Source organism: Temnothorax longispinosus, unplaced genomic scaffold (assembly GCF_030848805.1).
Source record: "Temnothorax longispinosus isolate EJ_2023e unplaced genomic scaffold, Tlon_JGU_v1 HiC_scaffold_15, whole genome shotgun sequence".
NCBI lineage: Eukaryota > Metazoa > Arthropoda > Insecta > Hymenoptera > Formicidae > Temnothorax > Temnothorax longispinosus.
This window is the reverse complement of record NW_027269959.1, coordinates 16,114-30,790: the sequence shown is the minus strand read 5'-3', so window position 1 is coordinate 30,790 and position 14,677 is coordinate 16,114. Positions and strand designations below refer to the sequence as shown.

The 14,677-nt window shown below is 33.4% G+C and overlaps 1 protein-coding gene and 1 pseudogene across 1 annotated transcript; both read left to right on the top strand.

Annotated features, from left to right (window-relative positions):
- The first annotated feature begins 1,542 nt into the window (after positions 1-1,542).
- On the top strand, positions 1,543-5,465 carry LOC139823656 (cytochrome P450 4C1-like; annotated as a pseudogene).
- Positions 5,466-5,588: 123 nt separating this feature from the next.
- Positions 5,589-13,060, top strand: Culd (CUB and LDLa domain). The gene is given in 12 exon segments (XM_071796149.1): positions 5,589-5,695; positions 5,963-6,299; positions 7,049-7,218; positions 7,608-7,828; positions 8,221-8,575; positions 8,904-9,110; positions 9,231-9,350; positions 10,128-10,361; positions 10,918-11,068; positions 11,735-12,217; positions 12,300-12,918; positions 12,920-13,060. Coding segments are annotated over 12 exon segments (3,057 nt in total). The 5' UTR covers positions 5,589-5,676.
- The last annotated feature ends 1,617 nt before the right edge of the window (positions 13,061-14,677 follow it).

The window sequence follows — 14,677 nt, the reverse complement described above, 5'->3', positions numbered from 1 at the left end:
ACCAAAGAATTTATAGAAATAAAAGGATTATATATAATAGATTTTCTTAATATTTTTGGTATCATCTTTTCTTCTTTAAAATTTCTTTTTAATTTATTATTGCATGCATTTAATTCAACATTAATAAAACATAAAATTAGTGGCTTATCGTATTTTTGCAAATCAAATTAATACGTTTATTTAATATATACAACATATACAATGTACAATAATAATGAATATACAATACAATTAGGAATAGAACATGTGCAATATAGATACAAAAATAAGATTATGTATGTATTTTATTAGCAATATAAATATTATTATATTGTTAATTATGCATTGTCACATAAAGAAAATTATCTGAGTTTCTAGATATTTTAAAAATAATTTTATATTTATTTTTTAATAAATTTTTATGCTATTAATATGTTTTTATGCTAATATGACATATATAATTGAAAAATCCTACTTCACAGAAAATATAATTATATTAGTGCTACAAAAATGATGAAATAAATGATCATCAAAGAAAGCCTACAATGAAGATAAGATTAAACTTTTCATGATTCACTAGCATGAGCAAAAGATGGAAAAAGATAACAGATGCAGAAACAGGTATAGAAACATTTTCTCTTTTAGTAATTTGTTTTTAAAATTGATTTAATATAGTGTGAAAACAATACAATTTTTAAGCGGATTTTTCTATATCAAGAAAAATGTAAAAAATTTGAAAAAAATTACAATTCTCATTATTATATAGAATATAGAATGACGTAATATTGTTGTATTAATGATTAATCTTTTTTACAAAATATTTCTTTTAAAAGCTTATTACATTTATGATTAAAATGTAAAACAATAGATTTAATATGCATATGAAAAAGAAATTTCATGAAAGTAGAGCTTTATGGAAGATATATCATCGATAAAAGTAATAAAATTGAAGAAGCCTGCAATATATATATATATATATATATATATATATATATATATATATATATAATATAGATTAGATTGGATTTGTCATGAACAATACTAAAAAGAGATGATACATCGAATGTGAATGAAGAAGCTATTCGGAAATGGATATTCTACATTATGGAAGATATTCTACTTCACGGAAAACATTATGTCAACACTAAAAAAGGAAAATTTATCAATAATTTACTGCTTTAAATGTTGTGTTTTGGTAAAGCATCGACTTTCTCGCGAAATAAAGTATTCGCTGCTTAAAAAAAAAAGTAATATTAGTCGTTTATGTCTCTCATCAGTAGGTACTTAAAATAATTGCTATATTTTTCAAACTTTCTTTGTTAATAACTTTTTAATAAAAAACGACCCTCGGCTAAAAACTTCTAAAGGTCACTCAGGAGGGTGGACTTTCACTAATCTTCGCCAAATTCAAAACAACCTTCCTTTAATGAGATCTTCCTTTAATGAGACCTTCCTTATACATAAGATTACATGTATGACTTGTACACTTTTTAGGCAAAAATTGGTAATCCCTTCACCGATCATTGCCAAATTCAACACCAATCTATCTTTAATAATACTCTATCCATAAAAAAAAGTGTGCAAGTAGAAACTTGCACATTGCTTCCTCATAGTTTTTAAGTGTGCAAGTAGAAACTTGCACATTGCTTTCTCATAGTTTTTAAATGTGCAAGTAGAAACTTGTATTTTGTAATATGCAGCTACATATCTTTTTTGCAGAGCCACAATGGTTTTTCTTTACACCATTACGGTATTATTCATACTTATTGTGGGGTATCATTATTATATACATTATGGATCACGAAATGGGCGACTGATCAATCTTATACCAGGGTCATCAGGTTATCCGATTTTTGGAAATCTACTACAATTTATAGGCCCACGAGGTAAGTTCAAGTTTTTCAAAAATTTGTATAAATTAAACGTTTTCCTTAATTTGTACATATATACGCAAAAGTAATATTTACAAACACACACACACACATTTCAGTTTAAGATATATTACTATCAATATTATCGTATATTCATATTATATACATTTTTTTAGAGAAACAATGGAAGTTACTGGTCAGTCTAATTGACCAGTACTATCCAATTGTTAAACTTTGGGGATTCTCTATCCCCTTTGTATTCATCCGTTATCCGGACGATTTACAGGTAATAAAATATTTAAACAATTTAATTTTCTGTTAACTCTCCGTGGTCACACTGGGTCAATTTGACCCAACCTTATTTGGATCTAAATATCAGCTAAATACGTAGCTTAAAATGGAGCTTGGTTCGCCATCTACAAGAGTTTGAAGTATCCTCTATAGGTAGATACCGTTAAAAAAACAAATTCTTCGCGAATTTTTTTTATATGTTAAAAATTCCTGAGGCACTTCTTTTTTATAGCAATCAATTTAGCAATATCGCAGGTGCATTCGAGAATTTTTTCAACACGATCGGTGGATAAATGGTCAAATGGCGAACGAACAAAGTTCGTCTGGGGTCAAAATGACCCAGAGTGACTTCCTTGTTTGAAAAAATAGGTGTAACCACGGAGGTTTAATGTTCTTATAGTTCATACACACCAGCGATTTAGGTATTTAGGTGTAATTTTGCTTAGTTTTATTTTGCGAAAACATATTTATTCATAGTTTTATAAAGATAATAATCAAATAAGACAATTTCCAAATCAACTAATTAATTATTTACATTGCATCTAAATTAATTGAATATCTTCTGTGACTTCAGACAATATTAAGCAGCCGGCACCACATTAGAAAAAACTTTTTTTATGATGTTCTACGTCCATGGATGGGCAATAATATTTTAATTAGTGAAGGTAAAGTACATAATAATAATTTAAAAAATTTTTTCTAGTTACAAAAAATTTTCTTGTTTATGAAATGTCTATTGTTTATGTTTCAGGCGCCAAATGGAGTTCAATACGGAAAATAATAAGGCCCACATTCCATAAAGAAATTTTGGACCAATATGCTGAGATTTTGATCACGGAGGGTGAAAACATGACAACGTCTTTGAAAAATACAGGAGGCACAGTTGTAAAAGATTTAGAATCGTTTGTTAGTGAACATACGTTGAATGCAATATGCGGTAATACAAACACATTTTATTCAAAATCTAAACATTTACAATAACATTATTGTAATTTTACAAATTTCTTTTTAGAAACTTCAATGGGTATTTCTCTACGTGACTTTGGTGAATTCGGGCAAAAATATCGAAAAGCTGTTAATCGGATTGGCGAACTTTTTATTTATAGGTAATTTATGAATATAATAATAAATAAATAATTGTAATAAGATTATTATTTAGTAATTATGGTTTAGGTTAGTGAGGATGTGGTTGCACAACGACTGGATATTCTCGTTAACATCAAAAGGCAGAGAACAGGCAAAGATATTAAAAATATTACATGGATTTACTAACCACGTATATAAAAATGTTATCTTATTTTTTGTTAGTGGTTGGTATATTCATATAAATCATTATTAAAAAAGTGTTGATTTTATATACACGTAGATTATTGCGGAAAGAAAACAGTTTCATGAACGCACCAACGGTCGGTTATTGAGAAAGAATGGGAAACGGAAACTTTCATTGTTGGATCATCTAATAGCAAAAAATTGAGAAGGTCGTGTAAGTGATTTAGATATCGAGGAGCAAATTGATGGTATTATGTTTGCTGTACGTATTTCTAAATTTTCTTGGTTCTTTATAAATTATTTGAACGTATGTTAAGGTATAATATATATGTGATTACAGGGTCATGATACTACGGCGTTGAACTTAACCTATCTATTGATGCTATTAGCTGAGCATAAAGACATTCAGGTATTTATTGTTATAAATAAAATATAAATAAAAGACATTCTTAGAAAAAAAGTTTAGTGATTTTAGTTTAGTACCGGCCGGAACAACTGTGGTCCTTAACATATATGGAGTTCACAGGGATCCTGTATTTTGGCCAAATCCTGAGAGATATGATCCTGACAGATTTTTGATTAGAAATCGTAACTATGCTCATATACCATTTAGTGCTGGATCGCGTAATTGTTTAGGTAAACTAGAATTTTTGAAATATCTTCTCTCTCTTATATGATTATATTAAGTCGCAAAAAATATACATATATCAAATTCTAGGCAAGAAATACGCCATTCTACAAATAAAGGCGTTAATAGCTCCTCTGATACAGAATTTTTATGTGGAGCCCATAGATTCTTTAAAGAATCTCATTCTACAAACAGATATAGTACTTCGCCCAGCATGTCCACTGGGAGTAAAATTTGTCCCTGTCTGAGGCAAGTTATTTGACAGTGGAATAGGCCTACTGGGGAAACCACTAAAAAAAAAACGCATCAACAATAGTACCTCAACGGTGATGTGGAAATCTATTGGCATTAAATTTGAACATATACTATCATCTATTTGTTTATTATTAATATATAACTTTTAGAATATTGCTTCCTCATAGAGGAAGCTTTGTTTTCGTAAAAAAAATTTATTTTTTTTGTTTTTCTAAATGTTTTCAGAATGTTCTAAAACGTCGAAAAATTGTAATTTTAAAAAATGTCTGTATGTGTATGTGCCAAATTTACCGAAATTTCTATAACTTTAGAACTAATCAACCAAATCTTAACGAATTATATATGAAATAGGGGTAGAAAAAACTGAAGAATATAATAGAATTAATAAAAATTGCTAATGATCAAGGGGTTCTTTTTTAAAATTTAAATTTTGAATTTTTTTAGAAATGTCTGTGGTTGCTATAACTTTTGCAAATATTGAGATATAGGGCTGAATTTTTTTAAATCGATAGAGTATTATTCAAGAAAGGTTGGTATTGAATTTGGCGATAATTGGTAAAGGGGTTTTTTTAAAAAAATTTTTTGAATTTTTTTAAAAATGTCTGTGGTTGCTTTAACTTCTGCAAATATTGAGATATCTGTATTAATTTTTTTTTTTAATCGATAGAGTATTATTTAATTGAATTTAGCAATAATCAGTAAAGGGCTTTTTTCTTTATAAAATTTTCAATTTCCGTGGTTGCTCTAACTTTTCTAAATTTTGAAATATTGGACTATTTTTATTTATATTTTCCACAGTCTTTTTCTGCTCCTATTTCATATATAATTCTTTAAGATTTGGTTGATCAGTTTTTGAGTTATATATAAACGAAAAAAATAATAAAGAAGCAACGTGCAAGTTTTTAATTTAGATATTAGTCACAATAAAACTTATCACAATAAAAAAATGGTGCAAGTAGAAACTTGCACATTGCTTCCTCATAGTTTTTAAGTGTGCAAGTAGAAACCTGCACATTTTTTTAGTTTTTAAGTGTGCAAGTAGAAATCTGCACATTGCTTACTTATAGTTTTTAAGTGTGCAAGTAGAAATCTTTGCTCACAAAGCTTCCTTTATGAGGAAGCCAAAACAAATAAATAAATACTAATAATTATGCATCAAATAAAATAAAAGCTTCCTCATAGATTTTACCACAATATGATTTCGTTGAACTTTGCAAAGTAGTATAAATTGCAAGGACAATCATGTGTTCGAGGGATGCCATAAGAGTGCTTTATTCGATATTAGCGAGGTATGTGACACCGTCACCGCGCTAACGAAATTACACACAATCATGTCGAGTTTCCTAACGGAAAGTGCAGAACGTCGCTTTCCGCGCTACGAATATGTTTCACTCCAAATATGGTAAGAAATACAGTGATCGACGCCGTTCGTTCGCCGCAATTTACAGAAAATAGCAAAATTTTTTATTTAAACGTCAAAAAATAATGATAATTCTCCTTTAAATATTAATTCTTATGGAAAAGAATGGATTTTATGATTTCTTCATTTATCTCTATTTTGTATGTAATTTTTTCCTTTGAAGATTGTGTTTTCTATAAATCTTCGGAAATCAATCGTTATTAGTATTTTGCGCGTATTTTTTTCATAAAACGCTGTCGCGGATTGCAGTGATCTTCGCGACGTTCTGGTGGATCCTGGTAACGATTGGTGGATCATCGAACATCATACGAAACGAGGACATTTGCGGACCTCATAATGGCAGGCGTCTGTATCTGGAGTTGGGCGAGAAGGGCATCCTCTACGCGAAGAACGTTACCTTCGTCAGAAATTCACCAAGACAACAACTGATGCCACGTCTTTACTCCACCACCATCAACAGTTCCCATCATCAATGCAGCCTCGAATTAGTGACCTGTCCGTCCTGCGTGATAGTTGTTACCTTTAAGAACATCGCGCTTCCACATCACTGTGGCGACGGAGGAGTCGTGATGGACAGCCCGTGCAGGTGGGACAGATATATCAGTAAACATAACACTATCGAGTGAAATAATAAATATAATCTCATATCAAATTCTGCTGTAAAGTATAGATCGTCTGAAATGACCTTTCTTCTTAAAACATATTTTAGAACCTGGTATTTATTCTAATATATTTTATCATATTACTTGCATATGAATACATATAGCACAATGAAACTCAGCTTAAAATTTTTCCTTTTATTGACACTTATTCATGCTCGACAGAGTATGCTGCGTTAATAATATATAACAATATTCTTGTCATTTAAAAAAAAAAGTATACGATGCAAATTGATAAAAACTTGACGTGTAGATTCAAAGATTGTTCAATAATCTACCTGTCAAAATTTCTATTTTAATAACTTCGTGTATTTTCTACACTTTAAAATAGTGCAAGTTATGAAGTCTAAGTTATAAAAACTAAATGTGTTTAAGTTTTAAAGAAGAACTAAAAAACATGTTTGGATTTGAGAAAGATATAACAGTATAATACACATAGAATTATAAAATATTTATAATATAATTGAATAAGCTGCGCTAAGTTAGTTAGTTATTGTTATATACCGAACAGTAATAGTATTTGGAAGCAGCTAGAAAACTATATCTGTAACTCTCTCTTTTTCTCTCTTTGTGTGCGCGTGTGTGTCGGGGATTTGGCTTACTTAGATCTATGTATATCAGAGCGCTTATCGCGGTAACCGCAAACTCACTTTGGAACCGTATATCTGTTTTGTAGGTGCGACTACGTGTGGCTCTCAGAACCATCTTACGAGGAGGTTTCCGGCTCGCCCTTCTGTGGATTGTACCCACCAATCATATATAGATCAAGCACGAGAACTCTGTCTATAACTCTACTCTACAGTCAATCCCACAAGCACGCGTTTACCATCGAATACACGGCAGAAAGTTAGTAAGGATAATCAACATTGTATTAATAATGCTGATGTAAAATTAAATCAATTTTCTAAGAGCTGCGATACGCATTTAGAATCAATACTAATAGCCGAATGCAAAAATAGTCTTCAGATATTAATCGCGTTGAATGAAATGTTAAAATAGCACGTAGAACCCTAATTGGATTAAGGCTGAATTTTAAATCCTTTATTCTATTCGCGGTAAATCTCAATTCTATTTGCGGAATCTCGTAAAGGATGACGACGCGAATTTTCCGATACGCCTCAACGTATTTGCCCATTGCGCGGCGAATATGAATAATTTCTTTTAAATCGAATGTCATCGTGACCGCGACGCGGACAAAGTATTCTGAAATCGACGCGACGCTTTTCGTTCCGCAGGAAATAGGTTGCATCTAAAAGGGACGGAAATGACATCGAGAGCGCCGACAAAGGATTTGAACAGAACCAGTGGTGGTATTCTGACCTCGCCGTTTTTCCCGGCTCGATATCCCCGTGACTTGGGCTTGGAATATATCATAACGTGCCCCAGCGAAGCCCCCTCTTGTCGCATCAGATTGCTGTTTAGCGACTTTCAATTAGCGACGATCTCCATAATGGAGGTGATTCAAATTATCTCTTAATTAATTTTAGTCTTTAGCAATCAAAAAAACTTTTGTGAAATAAATCAATGTCAAATATTCTAGTTTTATCTTGATACATTTGTCGCGAAACAACCATTTTTAGCATTTTATAAAAATAATTAAATAATATAGCTTGCAAATCCAGAAAATGTTTAAAATATTAGACCATCTTTTATAAATTATATTTTTATAAATTTCTGTTCTGTTTGAATAATTTCACGAAGAAGGTCCCCAATTTTATTTTGAGTTTTTAAGGCAAATTGGACATAAAACCTACAATATGTATCTGATAAATTTTTAAAGGATTTTACATATTGCCACATTTTGACGTTTGCAATATTCGAGACGTTTCTAACATTTACCGTGTTTAGTTTTACGATTGGAACGGACAACGTTTGGACGTCAGTAGCGGTACGCGATTTCGGCCGCCGGTCATAGTGAGTTCCGGTCCGTCTTTGCTGATAAGATTCTATGCAAATGGTGGTACCGGTCTTGGTTACAAGGCCTTTTACTCCTTCGTGATCGGCCATACGTACGACAAATCCGTACAACCGATCACCGACTGCGGTGGATACGTGGAAAATCTGGGCGGCACCATCACGATGATGAACATGGTCGGTCAAGGGGTGAAGATCTACGATTGCGTTTGGTTAATCAGACCACCTAAGAATTTCTTGCATATGAAGACGCACATGTATCTGAAGGTAGTGAGTTTCGCTGACATGGGTACGTTGTAAGACAAAACAAAATACTTTATTAAAATATCTAATAAAGCGAGGAAAGTTGAAGTTAGAAAAATTACGTGTCCGCAAATATCTTGTAGAAAACGTGCAAAGCAGAAGGAATTGACGAAAATGATAGAAATCAAATATAAAATTTTCTTCGTTTTTTTTCTTATTTCTTTCAATCAATTTAAATTACTTTATTATTTCATCACACGAGACAAACGGAACTAATGTAAAACAGAATTCTGGGCGATTGCGAGGAATAGGTAGAATTAGTTTTCTTTTTTTTTTTGTAAGTGCTGTGTTATTACAGAGCAGTTATTTTTCAGCCGGGAATACGGAGTTGATCATCAAGGAGGGTCCGACTTCGGCCCTGATGTCGCTGGAAGTTATTCGACATCCGGCGAGTCAGTTGCAACCGCTCAGACATAGGGAACACATCGCGCCGGTCACCAGCGGATTCCACGTGAGTCTTCGTAGTACATTCAGTCCAAGTTCTCACTTGGCGATCGCTTATGCGGCCTTCAGTTACATGGGTAAGTCTGTCCTCGATGACGACGACGAGTTGCACTATAAGTCGCAGGGTAATCGCCTCATTCCAATTAAGCCTTAGTATACATGTTTCATTTGCCTTTGATTGGATTGAACGTTACCAGATTGCTTTGCGGGCACCGATTTCCTGTGCCAGAATCACAGATGCATTCCAAGCCAGCTGAATTGTGATGGTTTTGACCACTGCGGTGACAACAGCGACGAACCAGCGACTTGCTTACAAAGTACGTATTTGTGATTTCGAGCTATTAAAGAGTTTATTTGAAAAAGACTTAAAAAAAGCGTAAACATTTTCAATGCCAAGAAAATAATATCGAAATCAATGGCAACATAAAAACTTGACACTTTTTTAAAACAAAATAAATATGCTAATTGCAGTAAGTATTTAAATATGTATAAAATGTTTAAATAAAATAATTTTATACAATATACATTTTTTACATGTAATGTATTAAATAATATTTTTTATGTATCTAAATATATTATTTTATGTATTTAAATAGTATTTTTTGTATGTATTTAAATATATAAGTGTTTAAAAACATATAAAAATGTATATTTGATTTGTGTCGTTTTTAGTTAAAGAATTTTTAATTTTTCATTTTATCTTGCATTTTTATTTAATAAAAAATAAAGATACTGAGCCTCAAAGTTTTAAAAAAAAATTTTAAAATTTAATTTTTTTAGTTTTGGCATTTTTTCCTTATAGAACTCGACGAGAGAAGCAACTTTGGTCCTCTTGGTCAACCTCGTATCTCTTACCGTTTAGCCTGGAAAACCTTTTCATTAGTAAAAGTTGAAACTTTGAGGCTCAGTATCTTGATTTTTTATACCGAAAGAGGTACTGAAATTTATACCACGCATGAAGCACACCTAAATTAACGTATATTCACAGTTTCAAGAAAATCCTAAGAAAATCGATTTTCTCTAGTATAAGGACGAGAGAACGTTCTTAATTGTATTTCTTTTATTATAAATTGATTTTCAAACGTCACGTACAGATTGGGAAGTGGAGCCGCGCGATCGTAAGTGGCATATGAACAAAGCGAATTACTACTTTCCGAAGATCGATCGATATCCCGATCTGAAAACGGCCACCCTGGTATTCGTTGTCAGTAGCCTCGGCCTGATCGTTCTGATATCGGCTCTCATTATACTGCTGTACAGAATAGGAGCCAGGGCCAGGCAACAAAGAGAACTGCAGTCTCGTCTGGAAACAATCAGCGAGCTTTTAGGTACGCGTTCGCGATCCCTTCACGGAAAATGATCGTTTTATTCAAAATCTCGACACTCGTAGTACGTTTATTCATAGAAGGAAAATTACTTTAAAAGAAGTTTTGAAAGTTTGAATCACAAGCTTGACAAAAACAATATATTTCTTTTATACTCTACAAAGCACAGCAAGATTAGGTACCTATATAATGCACAATTTTTATTTTAAATTTACGCAATCCGTAAGTTAGACTTTTGATTTGTTAATATTGAGAAAAAAGGATGCTTTATTGAGACAATATATACGAAAAGAATATTTTTTTGTTTTCCTATTACTAATTATTATTTTAGAAATTGGAAATACATATTTACACTATAAAGATTGTACTTTTTAAACGTGGAAAAAATGCGATCGATAAATTTTTATCAGGTCGTTTATGCAAAAATTAATAGACTACTTCGCGAGTTTAAAATGACATGAATTGGAGCATATTAATCGTTAATAGGAGTAAGCTTTCCCGTAAACCAGTACGAACAAAACGTCTCTTACGTCACACCGGACAGTTTTTGATATTACAGACGGTGCACGAATCGATGAAATATCCATTCCGGATGATCCACCCGGCTACGAGGCTCCGCCAGACTACGAAGAGGTCGCAAAGCTCGTCTTGTCGAAGAAGGCTCGATGCTTGAACCACGATAGAACTTACAATAGAAACTCTTCAAATCAGTAAGACGTTACTTTTTTACATTTTATCAAGAGACACGGTAGTGTTTCGCGCCAAGTACACGCGAAGCGAGACCGTACCGTGACTCTTTTACGCGAACGCACGAGTTGCAAGTACTCGAGATCTGAATAACGAATGAACGGATCAAGTTCTAAGTAGGCTTGATCGATAGCTTCGGTTTGAATTTATTACATATACAGCAAGATGCGTTCCAAGACTATAACGAATGAAATTTCAAGGACCTTCGAAAAGATTGAATTGTCGCAACAAGGCCGTTATTTACAGTCTAATTTTTAATTTTTCTATATTAAAATTCTATAAAAATAATAAACATTTTAAGTTAATGGAAAAATATAATTTTACATATTTCTTCTATTTGCATTCTTAAAATTTAATTCGTCAATTGTATCTCGATATTCTTTTACGTAGTTTTCCTTCTTAAATTAAAATAAGGTGGTTTATCCGTCTATTCTTCTATTCATTAAATAAATAGTTAATTGTTATATATGTATTTTGAGATTGGTCAAACTGTTTAATTTTTTATTAAATAATTTAAAATAATTTTCTGCGGAGATAGATTTGAAGACAAAATCCTGATAATCAAATTCTGATTTTTGCAAAACTGTATAATTTTCCAGGATTATTAAGTTTTAAATTTTATAATTAAGGCACGACGAGGACGTGAATTCTTCTACTTATTTGATCGTGGAGGCCGCGAGTAACGGTCATAGTAACCAAACGGCTACGGTAACATCGAGAAACAATCGTGCAATAGGTATACCCGAGAGCCCACCGCCCCCGTATATCACACCTCCAGGAACTATACTGAGAAACGTGAACTTAACTAGTTTATCAGCGTCGATGAAACAGATTTGTCCTGTTCGTCGCACTCTGCTACGCCGCAGCGCGCAATATCCTCAGTCCTCCTCGGGCGATCGTCCACCTCCCGGTGGTCCATCTTCATTCACGAACGCCGAGGCTCTTGATGCAAATCCAACGGATTGTGTCTCCTCGGGTACGAATCGACGGTCCGAAAATCTCCCGAACGAGGCCCGGATCGTACGTGAAACTGTCCAAGAAGATACTACAGTAGTATTGGAAGAGAACAGTCGACACGTTTCAGAAGATGATTGTGACGAACTTGTTGATAAGTAATTTCAAGATTTTCACACGTGTATTATATTGTGTTTTATTTTATTCTTACTGCTGTCATAATGAATTATTTATTTAAAGAGTTGACAGTTTGGACGGAAGGAGTACTAGTTGCTCCTGCGAGGGCGCCTGTGGCTGTGTCATTAGCTGCTCCAATCTTCCAGTTAATCTGTCAACTCTTGTGACAAGCGTGGAGGATCGTGAGATACCGGAGTCAGAATGCGATCAAACGGCGACCGTGTCCTCTTCCGCGAGGAAGATCGATGGACATCAAGAGGAAGACTTATCTGTCTCCAAGAGCGTTATTGACAAACTTCTGGGTTCTAAGCTAACGAAATCATCTCATCATAGCATCAACTTGACAGCCGCCTTGTCGCCTTGCGACACTTTGCGCTGTTCCTCCAAGAAGTTCTCCCGTGACCGGTGCGTCAGCAAGATCTCGACGATCAGCAACCGCAGTTACGACAGGCTGCAGGACGATTTCGAAATTGTGTCGGAAGCGTCCAGCAGCGTTAGGTGTCTCAGTCCCAGAACGATGACGAATATTCCGAATGACACACCGATAAGCATCAATCGATATCGAAGATGTCACTGCAATCGGCGACACTCTAGCTGCGATCTAAATGGTCTGTACGAAGGCATCAAGGTCCTGGACTCGTATCTGACGCGTAAAAGCTCTAATGTTGACCACAAACACCGAACAATCGGTCACCATGATACTGTTCGGCACACCAAAACACGAATCGACATGCAATCTAATCGCATTGTCGCAGCAAACAAGAAGAGAGAGATACATGCGCGCTCGTACGTGGCGTTCCAGCGAAGATGCCTTGTCGAATTAATTCGTTCTCGCATTTGATAGAGCCCATTAATGACAGAAAGATAATCGAACATATGCAATTGTGTTAATTTTTTTAACAAACAAGATAACGATCAAAGAAGATTATTGATCTGCGTATCGGAATTTACTAAAAATTGGTTTACCAGAAAAAAATTTCGTCGATAACACATTAAAACAAAAAAAAACATCGGAAATAATGTATAACCTTTGATAATTATATATATTATGATAGATTTTTAATTATTGAATTAAATGTCACGTTATTTACAATTAAATTACGACTTTGCAGTGTACAAAATGTGTATAAAAGTACAGTATATAAAAGCGAAAGAAAAACGTTTACACATATGATATTCTTATAATTTATTATGAAGTTAATTCATGATTGACAGGATTAAAAAGAATTTTAATTTTACATATCCCAGTTTTAATAAAAATAAATAACAAAAACATTGCTTATAAAAAAATTAATTAAGTAATATCTACTTAAAAAGGTAAAAAAATTTTATGTACAGATATATTGATAATTGGAGTAGGCTACGTAAGATAAGTTTTTAATAAAGATTATAATTATCCAGAGCAACAAATCACGCCATATCAGATTGAACTCCGTAACAGTTTTATTTTTAGAAGAGAGAAGAAAAGAGGAGGAGGATGAGATAAGAAGCGCTTCCACATGACGTTAATAATAATTTAATGATTTATCGTAAAAATGCGCTATCCTCAAAGACGTATATACGCAAATCTGTGCAAATAATCCTTGAGTTAATAATTCCATCTGGAGAATCGTCAAATAACTGTTGCGATAAGTTTACGTTCGTCTTTGAGACTGGGATCTTGTAATTAAGAACGTATGCCCAAAGAATGCGATATGCTTCTAAACGATTTTGGCAATAAGATTCTACTTCTGTCATTTAAAAGGAATTCGGTTTAACTTGGCTTGACTGACTCTCGACGGAGATCCCACGTGGATCCCGCGTCTCCAAATAATCACGAAGTGCTCATTAATTACACAACTTTTAATTAGACCGAGACTCACATTCTCATGCTGTTCAGAATAAAGCGTACGTAACGTCGTAGTAAAATATATGTCAAATATTCATTGGCCTTTGTTTTCAGCTTACACGTAAAATTCCATACTCCTCGTATGCGAGAGCGATCCACACACTTTGTAACACGAAATATACAGGGTTGTGTCTCAGGCCCTCAAAGAATATTTCAGAAATAAATCTTTTGATAAATTTGTAATCGACCTTGCAAAACCGAAAAATTTCGACAGATTTCTCTTAATATTTCCGTTAAGAAAAATCTTTCTGAAAAGTTTATCTCTAAAATATTATTTGGCAGATCTGGGACACGCTATTTATTATTAGTCCGCGTTCGTTTTTATTATTATGCGAATATTTTGGTTCGCGCTCGTTCGTCTTGTTTCCGCATAAACTGCTATACGTCTCATATATAGGACAACGTAAAATCTATGGCGATCGGACCGTCGCGTCGGTGCGGGAAGTAGAGAAGTTCGTTTCGACCCTCGGGGTTAGCACAGAACGGATTTGGCACTTCTTGTAAGACAGGCACACGCGTTACTTACAAACAGCTAATGCCTTCTGGTAACACA